At 39.8% G+C, this 27224-nt stretch overlaps 1 protein-coding gene and 1 pseudogene across 2 annotated transcripts in view; one reads left to right on the forward strand and one right to left on the reverse strand.

Annotated features, from left to right (window-relative positions):
- The window catches only part of RASGEF1B (RasGEF domain family member 1B), a 534882-nt gene that overhangs the window by 408934 nt on the left and 98724 nt on the right, over positions 1-27224 (reverse strand). For both annotated transcript variants that reach the window (XM_033106128.1, XM_033106129.1), the window contains one exon: positions 22785-22832. In XM_033106128.1, coding sequence (XP_032962019.1) covers positions 22785-22832 — 48 coding nt within the window. The remainder of the gene's footprint in view (positions 1-22784; positions 22833-27224) is intronic.
- On the forward strand, positions 23011-25232 carry LOC117022568 (60S ribosomal protein L5-like; annotated as a pseudogene).

A 27224-nucleotide genomic window follows, 5' to 3' on the forward strand; every position in this document is an offset into this window, starting at 1 on the left:
CGGAGTGTCTTAACATGCTTAAGGGATACGACATACTTGTAGGTACGAGGCTCAATAGTCCCTTACTCTCTTGGGAGTGGGAGGAGGGACATATTAGCATCTTTACTGGTGGAAAAAAAGAAACAGGTAGTTTTAAAATATTGTTTAAACTACATCTATGAAATAAAAAAAATGTTATGAAAAGAAACATTAAAAAATTATTTTAGATATAAAAGTATTGTTACAATTTTAAAATAAGAAACAGTAAGAGGGCAGCAGATTAAGCCAAGGAATTCAACCAGAAAGTAGGACAAAAGGACAAAGAGATGGAAAATAGGACAAAAAAACTTAAGATTAGTAACAGGTTCAAGCCAACCAACAGGAGCTCCAGAAAGAGAGAACAGAGAAATCATTGATGAAGAAGCTCTCAAAGAAACAATTCAAGGAAATTTACCAGAACTAAATAACATGAATTTCTTGCTTAAAAGACATAGCAGAATGAATGAAAAATGAACCTGTATTGAGGATAGCATTGTAAACTTTGAGAATAACAAAGATGAGATCTTAAAATTTTCCAGCATGGAAAAACAGGTCACAGGCAAAGGATCAGATATAAGAAAAGCATTCATCTTCTAAAAAGCAACATTATAAGCTAGAAGTCAATGTAGTATTATCTTCAAAATTCTGAAGAAAAAAAAATTGCAACCAAGGATTCTAGATTTAGCCAAACTCTCAAAGATAAATGCTCTTTTTCAAATATGTAAAGTCTCAGAAAATTTACCGCCCATGGTTTTCAGGAAGCGAAGGAGAATGAAGAACTAAACTAAGAAAGAAGATGACATTAATTCTGGACACAAAACAGAGAAGCAAAGTAAATGAGGCAAAGGACAGCAGTTGTTCTGTAGCAGGCCCTGGGAGCAACCAATCTGGGCTGAACAGAAGAACTGAGGCTACAGAAGATATTTCTCAAAAAAAGGGTAGGGGGAGATATGATAGATTATTTGATAGGTTTGAGATGAGAAAATTTTTAAGAAAGACGTTTTACAAAGTTGTTGCAGGGTAAGAGAAGAGTTGAGCAGAGATTTGAAGGCATTGAAGAAAATAAAAACAATGAATGAGGCAAGTTTTAATTTCAGAAAAAATAAAAGATTATAAAATCAAGCAAATATAATCATAGCCTACTATTTGGCTCAGCAAAAAATAATGTTTACTTAGTAAAAATAAGAAAAACCACAAAAATGGAATTAATCAAAAATTGTGAAGTAACGATATTGAAAGGATACAGGAGGTGAGAATATACGGGATGAGACTGAAAGTTCTAGCTTCACAAAATAGGAAGCCATATAACAAGAAAGGAGTTGTAAGCAGTTAAATGGCTCTGGAGAATAGCATTGCGTGAGGGAGGGGATGACAGCTACTTATTTAAATACATATAAGTCTTTTAGCATCATTTGACTTTTAAAAACACATGTATGTACTCATGTGATACTTATATGTAAAAACAATTGGATGAAATTACAATACAGTTAACCCAGTACCCTTTCTCTTTACAACTTAAATATTTCTAAAATACAATGAGGAAATAAGAAATCTTTTCCGCTGCACACATTTGTACTAAACTTACTTCATTTAGAAGCTTTGGTTATAAAGTATTCATTCCTCCGCCTCATCCATCCTATGACCTCCAAATTACCAAAATACAAAGCTCTTTGCACTCATTTTTCTTTTTCATATCATTACTACTCACTCAAAACTGGAAGTGTTTAGAAGTGACAAGTGACTCCAAACCCTGGGAATGTCTTTAAGACAGAGTATCACAATGGACACGTATGAAACCTCCTCCCTTACTCCATTCCCCATGGCTAAAACAGGAAAGAAATCTGGACATTTGTCCTGAACTATCTACCATATGTGCCTAAGACTTTGAGCAGTGATAGTTACCATTTTTATTATGCTATCATTAATTAGGATTTATTATCAACTCTAAGGGCTGTAATAAACAAATACTGGGAACTAGCAATTTTCTGATATCATGAAGAACATGAAATTAGAAATGATTCTCTTCACATTTCAAAAGATAAGGCAAAAGCAAAGGTTAAATCAGGGGTTCTGAACATCTTCTCCCCAACATGCCCAAGGGACAGGACATACTGTTGTGACTCAGGCTCACCAGTCACCTCCCCTCTTCCACAGAGGGACATATGAGCATTTCTACTAGAAGAAGAAGAGAGGAGGGTAGTTAGAAAAAATTCCATAGATACTTCTAGCAGGCCCCTAGGTCCTGCTACTCTCCATTCATAGGTGTGTTTCCTACTCCTGACTTTTCCACCTGACTTTGATCCTCTCATCCAACAGAAATAACTCATTTAGGGATCATATTAAGAAGACTATAGGTGTTATCATAGTACAAAAGATAAGAGCTCAGAGCAACCTGGCGACAGAGTCTTTTGCACCTTGCCTCCACCACCTCCAGTTCCAAGTCTTCTGCTAATTTTCCGAGCTTAATGTTGAGACTGTAGAATAATTTCAGAAAGCAGGAATATGGCACATCAAAAACAATTTTCCCATCACTAGGCCACACATGGGACTCCTTCCCCAGTCCCAATCCAACAAGGACATCAGCACATTCTTACCCCATCTCTTCCTCACCTTTCCCCTTACCTGCTTCCAAAATAGACTTGTTTGAGTGCTTTGTTTAACAATTAAAATAATAAGAATAGCCAACATTGATCAGACTCTTATTACCACCCAACATTTTATGAAATGAAATTTCACTGATGTCATTTGAGATTCTGTTCATAACATAACATTTCTGAATATAACCATAAGAAGAAAGGGTTTCAGTCTCTATCAAAGATTCATATTCTAGCCTAAGATACGACATACATGATTTCACGTGACTTTTTGGTGTTTTTTTCTTCTTTCACATGGTAAACAAAGAAAGCAAGGAGATAGTCAGATAAGTCTCAGGGCCCCTTCCCGTCAGACTCCCCTGAGCCCACGGCCTTCATTGCTTCAATCAGAACAGCTCTGACTTTATTAGATCATGCTGGTTTCCATTGTAGGATTTCATATGAAACACATTCAAAGATGGCGGAGGACGTTCCTTCCAGCTTCAGCCTTCTGGTAGTGCTGTGGCATAGGCTCTGAGAGCTTCACTCCAAGTTTAATATTTCCATGAGGCTGACTGCAGGGTCTATACACATATGTCTATGTTGGAGATGTCTGCCAGGTCCAAATTCCTTAGAATATTATACAGGGTTTTTCAGTGTGATCTGGTTCAACCATTTCTTCCTCCTCCCACGCTGCACACACCCTTTGCTTTAGTCCCTGAAGCTCCTGTCATTTCCTAATCATGCCCTATTCCTCCATGTCTCAGTGCCTTTGCTGATGACGTTTTCTCTACCGAGCATGTCTTCTATCTACCAATACTTATTTTGAAAACTCATATTCATCATTTAATGGTCAACCCCAATATCACCTCCAATATAAAGCCTTTCCAGACTTTTTCATGCAGGATTATTACTCTCTTTTTTGTGCTCCCTATATTAAAAGAATCAATTATGAAATACAGCTAGTTCGTTGTTTATGTATCTATTTCCTGTGCTAGGTGGTGAGTTCCCAAAAGACAGAAACTTACTCTTATTTGTATCTCTAACACAGAACATGGCACATAACAACTACCCAGTCTCCTGCATAATATGTGTACAGAAGATCAAAGAGGGCAGAACCAGTGTCTGTGTACTTCTTGGGCACAGCTCCTAGGCCAGCATCACATGCAAAGAGGACTCTCACAAAAGGTCTGTGATAGTAACTGTAGCAGACACACCTGGTGCCCCAACTAAGATTGTTTGGGACTCACCTCTGATTTCCGCCATGGCAGGGATGGACAATTGTGTGAGTTAGACTCACTTTATGGTAACGACCTCTCTCCTAGAGAAGATGCAACAATGGGCCCATGATCCACTGCTCCTATTGTATATGACACCATCCAGAAGGACCCTGCCTGATAGAATATTAAAATGGCCTCATATTGGCTCAGATGATGCACCAATTCATGTCTACAGCATGCAGCATTGGGATATTATTCTCCAGGATACATTACATGCATTAAAACAATAGCCATTACATGGTGTCATGTACCCCAAAGCTAGAAAATAAAAGTCTGGGCATCATAGAGTGCAAGCACTGGTTAGTTCCTCTCATCATCACACCCACTGACGCAATTGCTTAACTTGGATTTCTTGTTTCCACAACTTTAAACTTTGCCAGAATAGGGGTCCGGGTTCTTGGAGGGCCACATTTCTCCATGGACACCGAGCCTGAAGCTGTGATTCCACCTGATCACTCGGGTTCTTCATGCCAATGGACCACAGGCAAAGAATAGATTTTCTGTGTTGGCACAGAACCTGACTGTGATAATGTTGAGAAGATAAGGTTGCTGCTACACAATGGGGGGAAAGGAGGAGTAAGTCTGGATCTCAGGGGATTCACTGGCGCCTCTCTTGGTTGTTCTATATCCACTGATCACAGGGAACGGGCAATTGCAGGAAGTCAGTCAACGCAGTCTCAGACCCTTCAGGGTGAGGATCTAGGTCTCCTACTGACCAAGTGACTCCAGAAGTTCTGGCTGAGGTTGAGGAAAGACTAAAATGGGTCGTGGAGGAGAGAAGTAATGGATATCAACTGTGGCCTCGGAATCTGCTGCAGCAAGGGGGACTGTAGCTTCTAGCACTGCTAAATCTTTTCTTAGAGGCAGGGGTCAGCCTACTCTTTGAAGAATCAGTGATGGAATGGAATTAATGAAGAGCATCGATGCATCTGATCAGTGCCGAGAGTGTAGTAGAGCAAATGGCACACTTCAGGCCCTGGGGTGCCATGCCGACAGTGCCACGCAGGCCCTGACTCACGTGCCTCAGTGCACATGCCGGAGCCCTGCCCACACCCTGCAGAGATCTCAAGGTTCACCAGTACACTAGCCTTCCCTCATCCCTGCCTCACTCTCCCACTCCTGCAACCCTGCCTGCTAGGATCACTTCCCAAATAAACTGCCTTCACCTTTTCTCGCACTATGTTTTCAGAAGAATCCAAGGGGAGACTGAAATCATGTCGAAACTGGAGTGTTCACACTAGCTTTATAACTTTGCATGGCCCTCTCTCCCAACAGACTAGCCAGTTACTGCCACAGCACTTTATTTCTTTGAAAGCACATTCGTGAGTGATAGAGAAAGTGACAGGGTGGTTGTTATTACCAACTCCCTGTCTCTGTCATTATTTAAACAGATAAGAAACCTGAGGCTTAGAGCAGTTATGTGTCTTGTCCAGTGCCGAAGGGTTGTAAGCGGTGTGCTGATATCTGTAGTAGATGCTATGGGTGCACACATATCTCCTTTATCTATCTCTCGGCTGCTGTAAGTGTTGCTGCTAAGAGCTCCTAGCCATACGTTTCTCCAGAGAATTGCCCTCCCATGGATACGAATGCCTGGGAAGGTATGTGCTTCTACGCCACCAGGGGCAACCCATAGTGAATGACTGACCGACACAGGTACGAAAGCCCAGCCTCCCTGTTTCACCGTAGGACGTCTCTGTGGCGTCATTCATGCTCCAGAGCTCCCCATGTGATGAAACTTAAGCTAGACTTCAGTGGAAACACATCTTTGCTTATCTCCTTCCCCCGCCCGGTCCTGTTCCCTCGCTTCCTTATAGGTCCTTCCCTCAATAAATCACTTGTGCATCCCTGTCTCTAGTGAACCCAAATTAAGATAAGATCTATGCTTTCTGATTCCTAGTCCTGTGGTTTCCCCACTGCAGAATGCCATGTGGTTAAAGAAAGGCAGGAGCTACTACATACTAGCCCCTTACTTATTAATGCCAGTAACTCGTCCAGAATAGACACTTTTCCTCTGTCCAGGAAAATCATGTAACCTTACTTCACAGTCTAACTTATAGTAATTTTATATTTCTATATTACTAGTAACGAGTATATATAACTAGTAAGTTTATATACTATATTACTAGTAACATTATATCATTGGGTAATTACAAAATGCTAGAAATCCAAGATATACAAAGAAATTCAAAGATCTATGTAAATAACATGTCTCATTTTATAGCACTACATGAAAACAATTCATCAGCACAGAAATTCCTGCCTATAAAATGATAAAGTTATTACCTGTTTTCCCACATTATTCTGTTTCTTGAGGCTTATAATGAGGCAAATTTTGTAAAATTTAATTTTCCAAAAATTCTTACAAAGACAATGGTTCATTCTGTTGGCAATCACCCCTGAGAAGTGACACCTGTATCAGTCAGGGTCTAACTAGGAAATCAGAAGCCACTTCACACATCTAAAAGAGGGGTTTTAGTAACAGAGAATTAGTGGCCCAAGAGAAGGAAGAGCTATTGAGAAGCCTAACAGGAAAGTGACACCACTCAGAAATTAGCAACAGCAGAAAGGTACGACAGCCCTAGGCCAGAGGAAGAAGGCTGGAAGCAACAGCTGGGGCCCCCTGGGGGAGCTGGTGCCCTGGCTTCTTCCACCCTCCGACCCTTCAGTGTCCCTGCATTGGTTGACCCCTGCCCGAGACCAGCGGACGATGAGGAGCCTGGGAATCAATGCAACATGCCAGGTTCCATCCCCATCACTGGTGCCTGAGCAGAGTGAGGGCAAGACAGGCACGGCAGGACCTTCCACAGGGCCAGGACCAGCACATCCACACACCGCACACTGCAACAGAACCATCTAAGGCCCCTGTGTGAGAAGCAGCTTATCAAGATCACTTACTGCCTGCAAGTCTACCACCAAAGAACAAAGCAAGGGGGAATCAAATCTTTGCTTTTGCAGCTGATGAAATTAGAAATCAAAACCACAGGGAAAGCCTTCTGACTCAGGCTTGTCGCAGCACGTAGGCTTATTTCCCCAAACCTCACTAGCAGCCTTGGAAACAGCTCTGGGGACAGACTAGGCAGCTTTGCAATAAAGTATATATCCAATCAGATCAAAGAAAAATGTATCCAGTTTGTTGTTGTGGCTATTGTGTTAGTCACCTAACCTCCAAGCCCTTCTATAAGATGTAAATATTTGCTGCCCCACTTCTATGGGAGGCTTACATTGAAAGGATCACTGAATTCAAAAATGTGTTTCTACATTTGGGGCTGAAAATCATAGTGTGAACACTAGATATTATAATTAATGCTTGCAGTGATACTCATCATTAAGAGAAAAGAAAAAGTTGATTCAAGCATCAAATCTTTGAAGCAAAAAATTAAATTTGGCAGAGAAAAATCTATTGTACAAACCGAACAAGCACTCATTAATGTGATAAGTGCAATGATTTCTTTGAAACATTACTTTTCCTGTTTGTTTTAATTTCAAAGATAATATCATCGGAAACTGAAGTATAATCAGAAACTGTTACGAATGATTGAGATTTGTGGAAAGCAGAAAACTTGGAAAACACCCAAAATGTCATAATCCCACTAGCACAAATAGTATTAGCATATTTGTGTTCAGTCATGAGTTATCCATTCTAAAAGCAGGCATCCTGACGAGTTTGCGGCATAGTCTCTAACTTTTCTCTATATACTACATATAAGTATAAAAAGTTATGAATATTTAACCCTTTAAAATGCAATCCATCGAAATTTAATCTTTTGTGAACATAAAGGATTCTAAGAAAAAGAATCCTTTTTTGTTTTTGTCTTTAGAATTTGAATATCTACTCTCTGAATCTCAATTTCCCCATCTGTAAAATGGAGATAAGTAATAACTAACACATGTGATTGATAATGATGTAAGTGACAAAATATATATGAAGTGCTTAGCACAGTGTCTGCACACAGATAAAACAAAACAGGTGATAGGTAAAAGCTAAGTAAGTTTGGAGACCAGTGAAAACCCAAGAGAAGAACCTACCCATGACAGCGGAGGTCAAAGAAGCTGCTTGGAAATAGGAGTTTTGAAGGATCACCATGCATCAATCAAACCTAGGGATTGGCGGCTGAAGGTCATTTTAGGCTGAAGGAAGAATGGCTTGAACAAGAATGTTAACAGCCAGAAGCCTCAGGGAGGAAACAGTCTTTGCAGAAAACATCTTGAAAAGCTACTCTGCAAGGGGAAGGCAAAGCCATAAGGCAAGGAGACCTCAAAACAAGACAGAAGCTCAACTGCTTAGCATGAAATATGAACCAAAAAAAAAAAAAAAAAAATGAGGAGAGAGAAGAGAGAATAGAAGTTAAGAGAAGAAATTGCACTGTATTTGGATTGCTTTATAGATCCTTTGTGACATGTCCCAGCAAAACCTCATCTAGTCTCCATCTCCTAGTACATTGGTTCTCCTTGTCATTCCGAAATGCTGGTTTAACTCACGCCAGAAAAGCCCAGTAGAGGACCAGCTCAAAAAAACCTACTGAAACTCGAAGAACCACAGGGGAATTGGGCCATGACCCTATTTAATATTTAACAAGGAGAGCTGTATTCGGAGACATGATTATTTTTCCTTTGGTCCAGAAATACAAGGTGGATGCTTTGAGCAATCCAGCTCAGACCTCACCTCCCACAGGACTTATACAAATCCATTTGCTCTTTGATGAAGGGGGTTCTTAAAACCGCTGGTCCGCGCCACACTTAAAGCCAACTCTTTTGAGTTTGAGATGCTAGGCTATAACTTAAGTGAGCATGCATTCTATCTCTGGAATGTATTGGGAAACTAGGGGAGAAAAGACAGGAACAATGGCGACTTTGACCTGAGCCGCAGGGGAATGAGACGCAGAGGGGCTACAAGCTTTGGTAACACTGAGGTTGCCCTCCACCAAGGCAAGGGAAAAGAAAAGGAGTAAGTGAAAAGTAAAAAGACTCCAATACTCATGTAACAAATGCCATCACATTAAAAATCCATGGTACTCTCCCAAAGCCTCAGCCCAAGGCTCCTATTTTCCAAGTAGTGTTTAATATAACACAAGCTCTAAAGGGTTAAAAAGCACTGGACAGCCAGTCCCCTGGAGCTCATGACAACACAATTTGACCTACATTGCTGAAATGCCCAGTTTATGCTTCTCGATCTTTTATGGTTAAAATTCAGCAATGAGATGATTGTAAAACGTATCGTCAGTGTTTCTGACGCACAGCCTTTGATCCTTTGAACAACAGTTGTGTCAAAAGCTTCCTTCTTTCTAGAAAAATTTAATACTATTTTTTAAAAGACAAAATATAAAACTGATAATTCAGGTTTGTTAGTTTGCTTCCGGAATAAAATAGCAGGCTCTCCTAGAATCCCTGTTGTTGTGAGTCTATAGCGGTGATCTCCATCTCCTTTAAATTAATCTTGATGGTTCTGTCATTTTTCATTCAGGCTGCATCTTCCAGAAAGCCACTGGGCATCTTTCCTAAGCCATGAAAAGATAACGTGGACGAAAGATAATATGGACTCCACTTCAGGGAGTCTGATTTCCTCGCCATCTCCTGTCAGGAACTTCAAGGGGAATTGTCACTACCAGAAAGCAGTGACTTTTAATTTCCCTTAAGCTAGATTCAGATCCTCACAGCGATCTAAGAGGCCCAAATGACTTTTTTCATGTCAGTAGGAACTGCATGAGTGGACAGAATTTAACTCTTGGGTGCTATAAACTCCTCTTTTCTACTTCCTCACTTGCCCATAGCTAGCTGCTACGTTAAAACTTCAGTGTACTGTTCTCACATAGTGTTTCTTTCATTCCTTATATTCCCCCAAGCAGGGCATAGATCATTCTTGGAGACTCTAGAGGCTCCATGCAGGAAGCTCATGGCCAAGAACATGAAACACACGTGGGAAAACACACGAGTTGCAGCAGCTACTTGACAAGCAAGCAAAGGCTCTGAGTCATTTATGGGAAGAAAATGAAACAGAAAAATTGATCCAGCAGTCACAGTCTTTGTTATTTACACAAATGAATGGACAGCTTATATTCACACAAAAACCTGCACATGGATGATTATAGCACCTTTATTCATAATTGCCAAAACTTGGAAGCAACCAAGATATCCTTCACTGGGTGGATGGATAAATAAACCATGGTACCTCCAAACAATGGAAAAGTGTTCGGTGCTAAAAGGAACTGATGTATCAAGCCATGAAAAGATGTGGAGGAACTTTAAATGCATATTGCTTTGTGAAGGAAAACCAATCTGAAAAGGCTACATACTATATGATTCCAATCATAAGACATTCTGGAAAAGGCAAAACTATGGAGAAAGTAAAAAGATCAGGGGTTGACAGGGCTTAGGAAGAAGGAGTCATGAATAACAGCTGGAGCACAGAGGATTTTAAGGGCAGTGAAACTGTTCTGTATGGCAACTATAATGGCGAGCTGTGGACTTGGGGTGACAAGGAGGCATCAATGTAGGTTCATCAATCATAACAAATGCATCACTCTGGTCGGGGTTGTTGATAGTGGGGGAGGCTGCGGGTGTGGGAAAAAAAATGGAACGGAGGGATCAGAACAGCAGAAGAACACTACTGATGGTGCACAAGGATAGAATTAACAAATAAAAATAAAACCACAGGAAATGTTCAAGAGCCTTTTACAGCCTTTAGCAGGAAAAACTAAAAGCTACTTCTCCAGAGACCTGAGACTAACACTGGGCTCCATTATCATCCGTGGCAGGATGTGCTCAGGTGTAAAGGGGGCATGCGGTGTTTTTTTCAATATACTTATCAACATTTAGGAAGATCTCAGATACTGGGTGCCAGAGAGAAAATAAAACACAATTTCTCTTTGGAAGGATGCTTATAGTTCTGTGGGAAAGAGGGACATTACACTCATAAACAAGGAGGCTGATGGGAAATGGACGGGGAGGAGGAGATAACGGTGGGCTGAATAGAAAAGTGCCAGCTCAGTGCTCCAAACTGGGTGCTGGCTCCCTACCAACTAACTAAATACATTTGTGACCCTGGGTCACCTAATCAGTTAATATTTCATCTGAATTGATCTTAGAGATAAAAATGTAATTTTAGGAGCAAGGATATGATCTTTCTACTAACCAAAAATTGTTCCCGGCTTGCTAACACCAGAAATTCCACCCCTTCAAATCAATTTCATTAGCTTCTGTCACCTATTAAAATGCAAATACCTTTAGGAGAGATTAAACTTTAAACCATATAATTCAATTGTAACTTACTGTGAATTTATTTATCAGATCTAAGAAGATGGCTTTGATAAAAGAAAGGATATAATCAACTCAAGATTACTGAACACCAAGAAATGTTTGGGCAGGAGACTAGGAATATTTAAAATACTCCGTTAACTGTAGGCTTTGGTGATTTAATTTCATTCTGATTGAAATCAAATGAAAACAGTACAACGCGCTGAATGCGTGCAAAGCAACCAGAACAGTGATTGTATGCTATTTTTATGAATAATATTGCTATTAATATTGAAAAGATACTTGGGGAGTTGAAAGTGGGTTTTGTGGGAAAGAGATAAGAGTCTTCTTTTTATTTCAGAATCACTCACTGAAGTTCTGCGCTGCGGTAACAGGACAGTCATCTGCCTGTCTTTGTTTTTCTATGCATTTCATTTCCTCTGATTCCCTTGAGTTGAGGCTGGTCAAGAATGGGTTCTGGGTATTCCCATGTCCTACAAAAATAAGATTTCAACATAACCTAACCTCCTTAATTTTTACCAGAATTTCTACAAAGATCAACAAGACTTAGTATGATCTTGACCACATTTCTATGACCTTGGAGTTCTCTCATGAGCATCCTGGATGCCACCACTACCATGCTAGTCTCTAAGGCCAACTTCTTCTTAAGGTCTGGCCAAAGCACATAAATAAAGCCCTTCCCATAGTTTCCTTAGGGATACTGGGATATTTGACACTTTTAAGCAAAAGGAAAGTAAACACAGGGGAAATAAAGCGTACAACAGTCTGATTTATACAGAAGATGTCCCTGACTCTATCACAGTTAGCTACTTCCATGGCTGTAAGGCCCTGCCTCTTGCAGGCTCTGTCTCCCAGTCTACTGACCAGACGAGAGCAAAAGGGCCCAACAGTATCACAACACCCAGCTGTGCTCTCACATCCCTGTACACAAACATCTCTGACCTACCTTCTACCAGGGACACAACAGCTTTCCAGGGCTGCTGCCTTTCAGCCTTTTCCCACTTGTTCCCAGTATCTGCTCAAGACTTGCCTCTTCCCCATTTAATCAATGACTTTGTTTTTCAGGAGAAGCAGTTATCATTCTCACAGACTTCTCTACTCCCTCCCATACAATCTCCCTTAGATATTGGTTGACTCCATAGTAAGCCAAGTAGATATTTTATTTATAGGATAGCATTATATCTATGTAACAAGAAACATGCATACCTGTCAAGGTCAAGGAGGAGTGAGGGAGAAGGAGCAGCTGGGTGTTTGCATCATGTTCCCCCCCTAGATTGAAAAATACAGTCTCTATGCCAGTGTCCGTACGTCTGTTTATATCATCCCTGATGCCTAGCACAGTGTCTGGTGCAATTAGGTACCCAATAAATAATTGTTGTGCTAAAGAAGGAATGAATTAATGCAATGATTCCCCCACCACTTACAGTCTGAAGTGAAAGACTTAGTGCTCTGATGCAGCCCCTGATAAATTCTGATTTTAAGGACATCATCAATAAAGCCTCCATTAATCAAGCCACAGCATTATATTCTCTCTACTGTTCACTTTCCAACATAAACGCTTAAATATGCTAAGCTAGAGAGAGACTCATCAACTAAATAAACAACCCACTGGAGATGGAATCACCCAAGGCAAAGGCAATACTTTCAAAACACATAGAGATATAGGAATGGCGGCAGCGGGGCGCACTTTCTGAGTTCTCCTCCGGCTCTTATTACAAACGGGACCTATAACCCATCAAAGAACCCTTTGCTCATCACACAGAACAGCTAAGAGACTCGTGGAAGGATTACTTGAAGGTGCGCTAATTGGGCGAGCAGGGGAAGGAAGAAAGGAAGGGAGCGGAGTGAAAACGCGAGGGCCCGCGGCGGGGTCCCGGCCGGCGGCGGGGGCAGCAGCGAAAACCATGGTGGCACCCGCAGTTCCGGGCACGTACGGGATACCAGGGCGGAACAGAGAGCACAGAGACCAGGAGGTGGGCTCTTTCCCTGCGTCCCACAGCTGATTTCTCCCGCCGGGAGGGCGGCCAGTGGGCCCTGGGGCGGACAAAGAACACAGACTCCACACCTGGGCCACTCCCCCTCCCCCCCCTTCCAATCCTACCCTGTCCTTCCAGAGACTTAAACTGGCCCCTGAACTGAGGAGTAGTGTCAGATTACAGAGGAGCCGTAGTAGTGCTCAGGCTCTGGGAAGCCTGACAGGCAGCCCTGACCCAGGGAGGAGACTGGGAAGAGTGTGATTTTGGCTGGGCTAGGAGAGAAGAGACTCCTCCACTCCCAGCCACCACCTTTTCTGGCCTGAGGCAAGAGTGTGACACGCAGCTGGGCTGGGAGAGAGAAGACCCCTCCATCCCCAGCCCCCACCCTTTCTTGCCAGCCTAGGGCGGGGCAAGTGCAATTGCAGAGACACTCCCAGAGATCAGCAGTAAAACAGCAGACGCAGCTCTGGGCTTTCAGCAGCTCAGAAATCTCCTGCCCGCAACCCCCCATACACACACACACACACACTGAAGAAGTGTCCTAAGACTCAGGAGTACTGGACACAGGGCTGGTGGTGCTACTCTCAGTGTGCATATGTGCAGGCAAGGGCAGAAACTGCACTGGCTTTGTAAAAAGACCCCTTATCATCCAGACCCCTCAGGCCCACGCATTTAAATCTACAGTCCCAAAGTCATTCTGGGTACCAGGTGACCGGCTCTGCCCGCGCAATAAGCAGGGGGCTCTTTGGTACAGCAGAGGACAACCTGGACATTACTTGTGGGCTTAAGCCAAGACTGGTGCTGCTTTTTGTTTTGCTTTGTTTTGTTTTGCTTTGCTTTGTCTTTATAACTTTGATATCTTTGCCTGTGTCGAGTGGGGGTTATCAGGTGTTTTTACATGTGAATGTATTTGATTTTTTTCTTTGTTGTTGTTGTTGTTGTTGTTGTGCTTGGTGATTTGCTTTGTTCTGAAACTGCCCTACCAAGGCCCAGCTTAAGAGGCACAAGATTCAACATATCCAGAGGCCAACTCCAGAACAAACCAGACTACTACTGGGTTTGACCTACAAGTCACACACCCAGAGGGAATTCTCTGCAGGCTCTAGAGCCCATAGAGGCCAAACCACATTTAAGTGGTCAACCCTCATGCAGCAGAACGCCCTGCGGTGGGCAGAGCCAAGTCTCACAACGAGTCAGCCTAGGAGTTAACCCCACCTACTCACAAGCAAAAAGCAATTAAAGATCTTCTTGAACAGGACAATATACACAACACAAGAGTCACCTTTGGAGCACATGCAGAGGAGAAGAACGAAGTAGTGCAAGTCAAATATAAAGGACATACACTACATAAGATAACCTAGCAAGAACTAAGAACTCTAGGGGATCTACCTAATACATCAAAGCAAACACAGTGAGTCAGCCAGAATGGGGAAACAAAAATACACGTCCCAAATAAAAGAACAGAAGAAACCTCCACAACTGGAACCAAATGAAGCAGAGGTAACCAACCTTTCAGAGACAGAGTTCAGAACACTGGTGATAAGAATGTTTAAGGAGCTTAGAGAAGACATAAAGAAGGATGTAGAAATCATAACGAACAACCAGTTAGAACTAAAGAACACAATTACCGAAATTAAGAACTCACTTGAAGGAATTACCAGCAGGTTAGATGAAGCAGAGGATCGAATCAGCGACTTAGAAGACAAGGTAGCAGAGATCACCCAAACGGAACAACAGAAAGAAAAAAAGAATAAAAAACAATGAGGATGGCTTAAGAGACCTCTGGGATAACATCAAGCGCAACAACATGCGCATCATAGGAATACCAGAAGGTGAAGAGAGGAAGCAAGGGATTGAGAACATATTTGAAGTAATAATGTCCGAAAACTTCCCCAACCTGATGAAGGAAACCAACATACAAGCCCAGGAAGTGCAGAGAGTTCCAACCAGGATAAACCCAAACAGGTCCACACCAAGACACATTATAGTTAAAATGGCAAAGGTTAAAGACAAAGAGAGAATCCTAAAAGCAGCAAGAGAAAGAGAGAGGGTTACATACAAGGGAACTCCCATAAGACTATCAAATGACTTTTCTACAGAAACATTGAAGGCCAGGAGGGAGTGGCAGGAGATACTCAAAGTGATGGAAAACAAAGGCCTACAACCTAGATTGCTTTATCCAGCAAGGCTATCATTTAAAGTTGATGGAGAGATAAAGAGCTTTCCAGAAAAAAATAAGCTAAAGGAATTTATTACCACCAAGCCAGCATTGCAAGAAATACTAAAAGGACTTCTGTAAATAGAAGAAAGATCAAAACAACCTAACCACAAATTTAAAAATGGCAATAACTATGTACCTATCAATAATCACTTTAAATGTAAACGGATTAAATGCTCCAATCAAGAGACATAGGGTGGCTGAGTGGATAAGAAAGCAAGACCCTTGTATATGCTGTATACAAGAGACTCACCTCAGAACAAAAGACACACACAGGCTGAAAGTGAAGGGTTGGAGTAAGATATTTCATGCAAATGGAAATGAGAAAAAAGCTGGAGTTGCAATACTTATATCTGACAAAATAGACTTTAAAATGAAGAACATATTAAAAGATAAAGATGGGCACTATATAATAATAAAGGGATCGATCCGACAAGAGGACATAACCCTAGTAAACATCTATACACCCAACATAGGAGCACCTAAATATATAAAACAGGTACTGACTGGCATAAAGACAGAGATCAACAGTAACACTATCATAGTAGGGGACTTCAACACACCTCTGACAACAAGGGACAGGTCTTCCAGACAGAAAATCAATATGGAAACAACAGCCTTAAATGATACATTGGACCGCTAGGATTTAATCGATATTTTCAGAACATTTCACCCCAATGCTGCAAAATACACGTTTTTCTCAAGCGCACATGGGACATTTTCCAAGACAGACCATATGTTAGGCCACAAAACAAGTCTTGATAAATTTAAGAAACTTGAAATCATACCAATTGATTCTCTGATCACAATGCAATGAAATTAGAAATGAACTACAGGAAAAAAAACTGGAAGACACACCAATTCATGGAGGCTGAATAACTTATTACTAAATAATGAATGGGTCAAGCAGGAGATCAAGGAAGAAATCAAAAGATATCTCGAGACAAACGAAAATGAAAATACGACGACACAAAATCTATGGGATGCCGCGAAAGCAGTCCTAAGAGGGAAATTCATAGCTTTGCAGGCCTACCTAAAGAAACAAGTAACATCACTAATCAACAGTTTATCTTCACACTTAAGGGATCTGGAAAAAGAACAGCAAAATAAGCCCAAAGGGAGTACAAGGAAGGAGATAATAAAGATCAGAGCGGAAATAAATGAAATAGAAACCAGAAAAACAATACAAAAGATCAATGAATCCAAGAGTTGGTTCTTAGAGAAGATAAACAAAATTGAGAAACCTTTAGCCAGACTCATTAATAAAAAGAGAGAGAGGACCCAAATTAATAAAATCAGAAATGAAAGAGGAGAAGTGACAACGGACACTGCAGAAATACAAAAAATTTTAAGAAATTACTATGAGCAACTATATGCCAACAAATTTGACAATCTGGAAGAAATGGACAATTTTCTAGAGGCGTACAACCTTCCAAGGCTAACTCAAGAAGAAACAGAACACCTGAATAGACTGATTACCACCAGGGAAATTGAATCAGTAATCAACAATCTCCCAACCAACAAAAGCCCTGGACCAGATGGCTTTACAGGTGAATTTTACAAAACGTTCAAAAAAGAATTATCACCTATTCTCCTCAAGCTCTTCCAAAAAATCCAGAAGGAGGGAAGACTCCCAAACACTTTTTACGAGGCCACTATCACCCTGATCCCAAAATCAGACAAAGACACCACAAAAAAAGAAAACTACAGGCCGATATCTCTAATGAACATAGATGCAAAAATCCTCAACAAAATATTAGCGAACAGAATTCAGCAATACATTAAAAAGATCATACACCATGATCAAGTGGGATTCATCCCTGGTATGCAAGGGTGGTTCAACATCCGCAAATCAATTAATGTGATTACACCACATTAACAAAATGAAAAATAAAAATCACATGATCATATCAATAGATGCAGAAAAAGCATTTGATAAAATCCAACAGCCATTTATGATAAAAACCCTTAAGAAAGTGGGAATAGAGGGATCATATCTCAACATAATAAAGGCCATATATGACAAACCCACAGCTAACATCATACTCAATGGGGAAAAGCTAAAACCATTCCCCCTAAGATCAGGAGCAAGGCAAGGTTGCCCACTCTCTCCGCTTCTATTCAACATAGTGCTGGAAGTTCTAGCCACAGCAATCAGACAAGAAAAAGAAGTAAAAGGCATCCAAATTGGTAAAGAGGAAGTAAAATTATCATTATATGCAGATGATATGATACTATATATAGAGAACCCTAAAGACTCCACCAAGAAGCTATTAGAGCTGATAGATGAATTTAGTAAAGTAGCAGGATACAAAATGAATATTCAGAAATCAGTTGCATTTGTATATACCAATAATAAAACATCAGAAGGAGAAATTAAAAAAACAATCCCATTTACAATCGCTCCAAAGACTATAAAATACCTGGGAATAAATTTAACCAAAGAAGTAAAAGATCTGTACTCAGAAAATTATAAGTCACTGAAGAAAGGAATGAAAGAAGATATAAATAGATGGAAACACATATCATGTTCATGGATAGGAAGAATTAATATACTTAAAATGTCCATACTGCCTAAGGCAATATACATATTCAACGCAATTCCTATCAAACTACCAACGATGTTTTTCACAGAAATAGAACATATAATCCTAAAATTTATATGGGACCATAAAAGACCCCGAATAGCCAAGGCAATCTTGAGAAATAAGAACAAAGTGGGAGGTATAACAATACCTGACTTCAAATTATACTACAAGGCTACAGTAATCAAAACAGCATGGTACTGGCATAAAAACAGACACATAGATCAATGGAACAGAATAGAGAGTCCAGAAATAAATCCATGCCTATATGGCCATTTAATCTACGACAATGGAAGCAAGAATGTACGATGGCGTAAAGACAGTCTATTCAATAAATGGTGCTGGGAAACCTGGACAGACACATGCAAAAAAATGAAGCTGGACCACCTCCTTACACCATATACAAAAATAAATTCAAAATGGCTTAAAGACTTAAATGTAAGATCTGAAACCATAAAATACCTAGAAGAAAATATAGGAAGAAACTTCACAGACATTACCCGGAGTAAGATTTTTACTGATATATCCCCTCGCCCGAGGGAAGTAAGAGAAAAAATAAACATGTGGGATTATATCAAACTAAAAAGTTTTTTCACAGCAAAGGAAACCATCAATAAAACAAAAAGGGATCCTACTGAATGGGAAAAGATATTTGCCAATGATATATCTGATCAGGGGTTAATATCACAAATTTATAAAAAACTCACTCAACTCAACTCCAAAAAAACAAACAACCCAATTAAAAAATGGGCAGAGGACATGAAGAGACATTTTTCTAAAAAGGACACAGATGGCAAACAGACATATGAAGAAATGCTCAACCTCACTAACCATCAGAGAAATGCAAAAAACCACAATGAGATACCACGTCATCCCAGTCAAAATGGCTATCATTAATAAATCAACAAACAAAAGTGCTGGCGCGGATGTGGAGAAAAGGGAACACTTGTGCATTGTTGGTGGGATTGCAGATTGGTGCAGCCACTATGGAAAACAGTATGGAGGTATCTCAAAAATCTGAAAATGGAACTACCCTATGATCCAGTAATTCCACTCCTAGGTATCTATCCGGAGAAATCCAAAACTCCAATTCAAAAATCTTTATGCACTCCTATGTTTATTGCAGCACTATACACAATAGCTAAGACATGGAAACAACCGAAATGCCCATCGGTAGATGACTGGATTAAGAAACTGTGGTACATTTATACAATGGAGTATTACGCAGCCATAAAGAAGAAAGAAATCTTACCATTTACAACAACATGGATGGACCTAGAGAACATTATGTTAAGTGAAATAAGTCAGACAGAGAAAGATAAGTACCATATGATCTCACTTATATGTGGAATCTAAAGAAAAGAATAAGTGAATGAACTAATCCGAAACAGTTTTGGCGACAAAGAGGAAAAACTGAGGGTTGCTAGATGGGCGGGGCGGATGGGGGTAAGGGGGAAGGTGAGGGGATTAGAAAAAAGTCAGTAACCATAAGATGGCCACGGGGTTTTGAAAATTAATCTGGGGAACATAATTTAGTGGTTACCAGAGGGTAAGGGGGTTGGGGGGTGGGAGATGAGGGTAAGGGGGATCAAATATATGGTGATGGAAGGAGAACTGACTCTGGGTGGTGAACACACAATGTAATTTATAGATGATGTGATACAGAATTGTTCACCTGAAATCTATGTAATTTTACTAACAATTGTCACCCCAATAAATTAAAAAAATAAAATAAAAAATAAAATAAAATACAAAAAAAAAAACACATAGAGTCACTGAGGCAAAATGAAGTTCCTATCTGTACTCAAAACAAGAAAAATGCTATATTGAGTAAGAGCTACTATTTATTAGGAATTTACTATGTACCAGGAAACAGGATAGGCACATCATTTATATTGATCCTTAGTTTATTTAATCCTTAGAACTACTCAACAAGTTAGGAATTACCATCCTCATTTTGCAGATTTTAAAAGTCAGGCATACAGAAGTGTTTTTGCACATGGTCACTGGTTCAAGAAGTTAAGAGTTTGAACTTTGGAGCCAGGTTGTCTAAGTTTAAATTCTGATCCTGCCTTTTTCTAGATGGGTATCTTAGTCTGTTCAGGCTACTACAGCCCCTGCCCCCCATATACAGGGCATGTCCCAAGATACCTAGTGGATGCCTGAAAGAGCAGACAGTACTGAACCCTATATACACCATGTTTTTCTGTACATACATACCTATGATAAAGTTTAATTTATAAATTAGGCACAGTAAGAGATCAACAAGAATTACTAATAATAAAATAGAACAATTATAACAATGTACAGTCATGAAAGTTATGTGAATGTGGTCTCTCTCTTTCTCTCTCAATATCTTATTGTACTGTACTCACCTTTTCACTTAAAGGAAGCACTTTACAGCTTCTCTTTGGCACATCCTACTCTCTTTGGCCAGCATCACTAGTCTTGCGCTTTGGGGCCATTAGTAAGTAAAATAAGGGTTAACTAAACACAAGTCCTACAATATCATGACAGTGAATCTGATAACCAAGATGGCTACCAAGTGACTAACAGGTGGGGAGCATGTACAGCATGGAGATGCTGACAAAGAGATGATTCATGTTCCAGGTGGGATACAGCTAAACAATAAGATTTCATCATGCTGCTCAGAATAGCGCACAACTTAAAACTTATAAATTGTTTATTTCTGAAATTTTCCATTTAATATTTTCAGACCACAGTTGACCAGGAATAACTGAAACCACGGAAAGCAAAACTGCAGCTAAGGGAGGAGGACTATGTAACAAAATACCTCACACTAGGTAGCTTCTAAACAACAGAAATTTATTCCTCACAGTCTGGAGGCTAAAAGCCCAAGCTCAGGGTGTCAGAAGGGTCAGGTGAGGGTTGCAGACTTCTCACTGTGTCTAAATGGTGGAAGCACCCATTCATAAGAGCCCACCTCCTAATCCCATTAGCTCTGAGGGTTAATAATGATTGAATTTGGGAGAAACACAAATATTCAGACCACAGCACTAGGCAAACACAGCTTATCACATCTGTGTCGCAGTTTCCTTGTCTATAAAATGGAGTTAATAATTGTACCAATTAAATTATTCTCTCTCACCTATAAACCTATCTTTCGGGAACCAGCTTTGTAATACTAAGCCCGGGACTCTGCAAAACACATCCCTGCTTAGTCAGCTGGCTTCTTGCTAGCTCTGCCAGTAGGGGGCGCTGGAGGGGCTGCAGAGCTGGTGGAGCAAGAAGGAACTGGCTGCTTCTTGAAAGCTTCCTCCGAGCCCCACTCACCTCTGTAGCACCACCCTTCCCACCTTCCTGCCCAGCCAGTTTGCACTTCTCTCCCAGTACTTGCAGAATCAGCCTCATAGCGTGCCGGCCGGAACCCTCCCCTCAGAAGTCTGAATTGCACCTCTGTGGGCCTTTCCTCTAAGTATCTAAGAAGTTTTAATAATCCCACTCTCCTATCTTCCCTCAGTCCTGGGGGTGGTAGCTACTGCCTGGAATTGCTACTCGCGTGATATCCTAAACTTCTCTTTTTATTCTTTCCTTTACCTAGTTAACAACTTTATAACCAGTTAACAATTCATGCTATTAAATTCTCTCTGTTGAAATGATTGATGTGATCTCATTCTCCTGACGGATCCTGAGGGATAAAAGAACACCTACCTCCGAGGGCTACTGAGAGTATTAAATGAGTTGATGGTCGTTAAGTGCTCATAACTGTACCTGGAGCACAGTGCGTGCTATATCAATGTTAGCTCATTCTCTGGTAAGCGTTGAAACTGGGTTGGAAACCAGGTCTGTCCATCTTCTTTTCAATCAATGTGATATTTTGCTAATAAAAATAACTACTGCCTACTTAAGCACTGGGCTTAGTACTCTCATAGGTGTTACATCTTTTAAACTTCTGAAGCATCTCTTTGATGCTTTGCATTCTTGAAGTGTTATTTCCTTAACAATTGACATCAAGAATGGTATTCTGAGTTAGTATGTCCATCATCCTGAAAGATTAGACAAGTACTTCACACAGTTCAAACATCTACATTAGAAGAATAATTTTAACATGAACTCCAAATTATACTAAATCTACATATGCCATTGCCCTGTGTATCACCAGGAATGCGCATAATTTAAGTGTGTGTGTGTGTGTGTGTGTGTGTGTCTGAAGATTGAGATTTTGAGATTTTGGAATTTCAAAGTCCTATCGTCTTATATAGCTAAAGTATCAACGGAATATTGTAGAATTTAAAGCCCCCTATTATTAAGCACCTATTTTGTGCTAGGCACTAGGATACAAGTGCTTTCACACGTATTGTCTCATTTTAGCCCTAAAATAAATTATACTAGTAGTTACAATCATCTTCTTAATACAAATATGTCAAGATCACATATCTAGTAAAGTGACAGAACCAGGAATTGAAACCAACTCATTCTGACTCTCAAAGCTCATGCTTCAGCCAACTTACCACAGGTCATAAGTGAGGGTCATTCTCCATAGAAGATGCTAAGAAAATAAAGTTTAGTGAAAATATGAACTGAAATAGGAAGAAATGCCTTTACTTTGAAGGGCTTAGAAAATAAAAGAGCTGAATCTGGAAGAATATCTTCTGACTTTGCTTTCAAAATTGGTTATAAGCCATGGGAAACTCTCAGATTCTGTCCTTGGGTTTCCAGACTATCTCGTTCCTTTTCAGTTCAAGGATTTCTCTCCAAATTCAGTTTTGCTTTTATATAGGCCAAGTAAATGAAAATCCAAAAATACCTTGTTTCTGGGTGTATCTTTGCTTCTCAAGTCATTCTCTTCTGGGAAAAAAATTAAAGCACCTACCAAAATAACTTTTTTTTAAAGAAACAATGCAGAAAGGGTTAAAACATACCTTTTGCTTCGTGCTTGATTTGAGGCCAACTCGGGAGTGACTCTTGGACTAGAGGAAAAATGAGAAAGAAATCTATGAAGAACACAATATGACAGTAGCACTTATTTTGAAGTCATTTATTCTTAAGTCTTAAGTTAAAATCTTCCCCCTAATCCTACTTCGCAACCTCTAGAAATCTAAGAATAGAAGCACAGCACAGACTCCAGTGTTGAATTTTACATACCAAATGGAAGACTGCTTCAGCCAGGAGCTGAGAACGCAAAGACACACCTACACTTTGTCAATGTCTTATTCATATGTACCGATTCAGCATCTTTCTTAGAGGGCAACAGCAGAAACTGAAAACTGCAAACATGAGGAAATACTTCCAGTTATAATAAGACAAAAGGAAAGAAGAAGGAAATGAATAAAAGAAGAGGTGAGGAAGAAAGAAAAGAAGGAAAGAAACAAGTGTTCTATAAATTGGAAAACAAGAAAATAGGGGCACTGTTATGACAAGATTTCCAACTGTCTTTCTATAGGGTGGATTTTAACCTCAGTTAATTTAAATACATTTTCATTGGATTGAAACCAATCTCTCAGAAACATGAGTTCTTATAGAGGGCTTTTTTTGTTTTCCAGTTTGTTCATGATTACCTAACCTTGTTTGGAATTAGGAAAGGTAAAACAGGCATTAATGTATGCATGAGAATGTTTTGGTATAGACTATCATTATGACTTTTCTCCCAATGAGAAAAAAGCAAAAGTGAAGCTTACTATGCTTAGCATTCAAGTAGCGAATGTATTTGGCTTTAAGTGTAGCATGAATCAAAGTTAACTCATCCAATTACTACAACGTAGCCAGAAAAATGTCTCCCTAAATCAGCAGTCCTCAAATGGTTTGTTTCCAGGATCCCTTTACACTCTTAAAAATTACTGGGCCCCTAAAGAGCTTTTGTTTATGTGGCTTATATCCACTGACATCCACTATTAAAAATTAGAACTGAGAGCTCTCTGTTCCGCACGACGGGGTTTGTTAAAGTTGTCAAGAAGAAGGCCTACTTCAAGAGATACCAAGCGAAATTTAGAAGATGACGAGAGGGTAAAACTGATTACTATAGCTAGAAACGCTTGATAGTCCAGGATAAAAATAAGTATAACACACCCAAATATAGGACGATAACTCATGTAACCAGCAGAAATATCATTTGTCAGATTGCTTATGCTCATATAGGAGATATAACAGTTTGTGCAGCTTACGCTCATGAACTCCCAAAGTATGGAGTGAAGGTTGGCCTGACAAATTATGGTGTCGCATATTGTACTGGCCTGCTGCTGGCTGGCAGGCTTCTCAATAGGCTTGGCATGCACAAGATCTATGAAGTTCAGGTGGAGGTGACTGGAGATGAATACAACGTGAAAACCATTCATGGCAAAACCTGGTGCCTTCACCTGCTATTTGGATGCTGGGCTTGCCAGAATTATGACCAGAAATAAAGTTTTGGTGGACCTGAAGGGAGCTGTGGAAGGAGGCTTGTCTAGCTCTCACAGTTCCAAAGGATTCCCTGATTATGATTCAGAAAGCAGGGAATTCAGTGCATAAGTACAGCGGACGTACATCATGGGTCAGAACATTGCAGAGTATATGCATTACCTAACGGAAGAAGATGAAGACACTTACAAGAAACAATTCTCTAAATATATAAAGAACAACGTAACTCCAGACGTGGAGGAGATGTATACTTCTTCTCAGTCTATGAGAAGAAGCCTATAAAAGAAGTTAAAAACAAGAGGCATCTTTTCACGAAGATGGTGCCGAAAGCGAAGAAGGAAGCCCCTGCCCCTCCCAAAGGCAAAGCCAAAGCAGAGGCTTTGAAGGCAAAGAAAGTAGTCCTGCAAGGCATCCACAGCCACAAAAAAAAAGAAGATCTGCACGTCACCCACCTTCTGAAGGCCCAGGACACTGCGGCTCCAAAGGTAGCCTAAATATCCTCAGAAGAGCGCCCCCAGGAGAAACAAGCTTGACCACTAGCCATTATCAAATTCCCCCTGACTACTGAGTCAGCCATGAAGAAGATAGAAGACAACAATACACTTGTGTTCATAGTGGACGTCAAGGCCAACAAGCACCGGATCAAGCAGTCTGGGAAGAAGCTCTACGACATTGACGTGGCCAGGGTCAACACCCTGATCAGGCCCGATGGAGAGAAGAAGGCGTATGCTCTACTGGCTCCTGACTAAGATGCTTTGGATGTTGCAACAAAATTGGGATCATCTAAACTGAGTCCAGCTGGCTAATTCTAGATATAAAAATTTTTCACTGTAAAAAAAAAAAAGAAAGAAAGAAAGAAAGAAAGAAAGAAGAGACGGAACTGTCCCAAAATGTCTCTTGCCCAAAAAAAAAAAGACTGGGTAGCTCAGAAGAAGGCAAGCTGCCTCCAAGCTCAGAAACAGGCTGCTGAGAGCTAATAAACCAAACCACAATTTTCTATGAAGATTTTTTATATATATAAAGACAAATAATAAACTTATTGACTAAACAGCTAAAAACAAAAATTAGAACTGAGAAATCTAAAAAATATGTATATATTAATTCATTTTAAAATAGCAATAATAAACATAACATATTATGTTAAATATTATGTTATTTATATTATTATGTATTTTGTGTACACTCCTAAACAGAAAAAAATTAGTGAGAAGATGCTGTTTTTTTCAAATTTTTGCAAATCTCTAATGGTTCACTTAAATTGAAGATAGATAGATCCTCCTATCTGCTTCTGCATTTAATCTATTTTGCTATGATATATTTTTGGGTGAAGTAAAGGAAGAAAATTCAGCTTTATTCAGATATGCAGCTAGAAAAGGAATGAGTTTATAATAATCCTTTCAGATAATTGTGGATATCTTCTCTAATAATATGCCAAAATTTGACAATTGGTAATTCCTTAAATGTTAGCTGCAATGTAGAATCTGAAATCCTATCAATGAACTTTTTATACTCTGCTACATAAAAATTTGTTAGTCTATCTTGTACTTCGAAAGGGTATTTTTACTCATACACAATTTTATAGCATCCTGCATCGGTCATTTAGAACATGGTACAGTGAGTTATAGAGCTTTTACAAATACTGACACATTTCTTTGGATAATATTTTTTAAATCACATTTATTAATAACCAACCTCTCTAGAAAAAATTTTCAACAGTTAGTAAGCTATCAAGCTCACAATAACAAATACAAATTTTCAAAAATTCTAATTTTCACTTAAAAGCTTGAATTTTATTATGAGCAACAAATACTGTCAGTTGCTTTCCTGGAAGCAATAGACTTACTTCATTTTTGCAAATATGTCTGCAAGCTATGAGTCTGAATAATCGTAGTTCATTTATCACTTGTTCTTTGAAGTTAAAATGGGGTATCATGGGGGGGAAAAGGCTAGTTTGGCTCATAATTCAATCGCATAAGTGCTTTTCTTCAAAACAGCCACTGAATGTTTATGTGCAGAAATGCTGTTTGCACACCTCCTATTTTGTCAACTAGAATACTGGGAAGATGTGTATTCAAGGGTTGAGATCTCATAAACTTAATTTTTGCTCTTTTATCAAGGGCATTTTTAAGTGAAACTGGCATTTTCTTCTGCAATCCAAAAACACAATGGTAAAATTATAAGGACTACTGCTAGTACAGCCTGCTGCTACTGTCTTAATTCATGCTGAAGCACCCACAGTTTTAGCAACCATTGCTCTTGCAAAATCGGTGCGATGTCATCCAGTAAAAAAGCAAAAAAATATCTTGTTAATATTCATTATGAAAAGAGTTTTGGCTTCTCAGATTCCCCTCAAGAACCATCACTCGCAAGCACTGAAAGCAGTTGAGTCAATAGTAATTAGACTGTCCTACATTCAAAGAAATGGAGCTTACAAGGAACAGAACCAATGAAAAGCAAGTTATCATCATCCTTACCTCCTTTCTGCTGCCTTAGAGGAGCGAGACCAAGAGACCAATGAGGGGTAGGTTTCTACTGTTGGACAGAAGCTGGGATGGCGGAAAGAACTTTATAAGAAATCTGCAATGTTCATCTTTCACTTACTCATAATATTTTGAGATCCATTTAGACTGTTATGGGTTGAATTGTACCCTCACTGCCCACATTCCTATGTTGAAGTCTTAACTCCCAGTGCCTTAGAATTTGACTCTATTTGGAGATAGGGTCTTTAAAAGAGGTAAATAAGGTAAAATGAGGTTATATGGATGGGCCCTAATTAGTACAACCAGTATCTTCATAAGAAGAGGAGCGTAACACATAAAACATAGACAACAGACATGAAAGGAGTAAAAACCATGTGAAGACAAAGAAGATAGCTATCTGCAAGCCAAAAACAGAGATCTCACCAGAAATCAGCCCTGCTGACACCTTGATGTTGGACTTCTAGCCCACAGAATTGTGCGCAAAATTAA

This window comes from Rhinolophus ferrumequinum, chromosome 5 (assembly GCF_004115265.2).
Source record: "Rhinolophus ferrumequinum isolate MPI-CBG mRhiFer1 chromosome 5, mRhiFer1_v1.p, whole genome shotgun sequence".
NCBI classification, from domain to species: Eukaryota; Metazoa; Chordata; class Mammalia; order Chiroptera; family Rhinolophidae; genus Rhinolophus; species Rhinolophus ferrumequinum.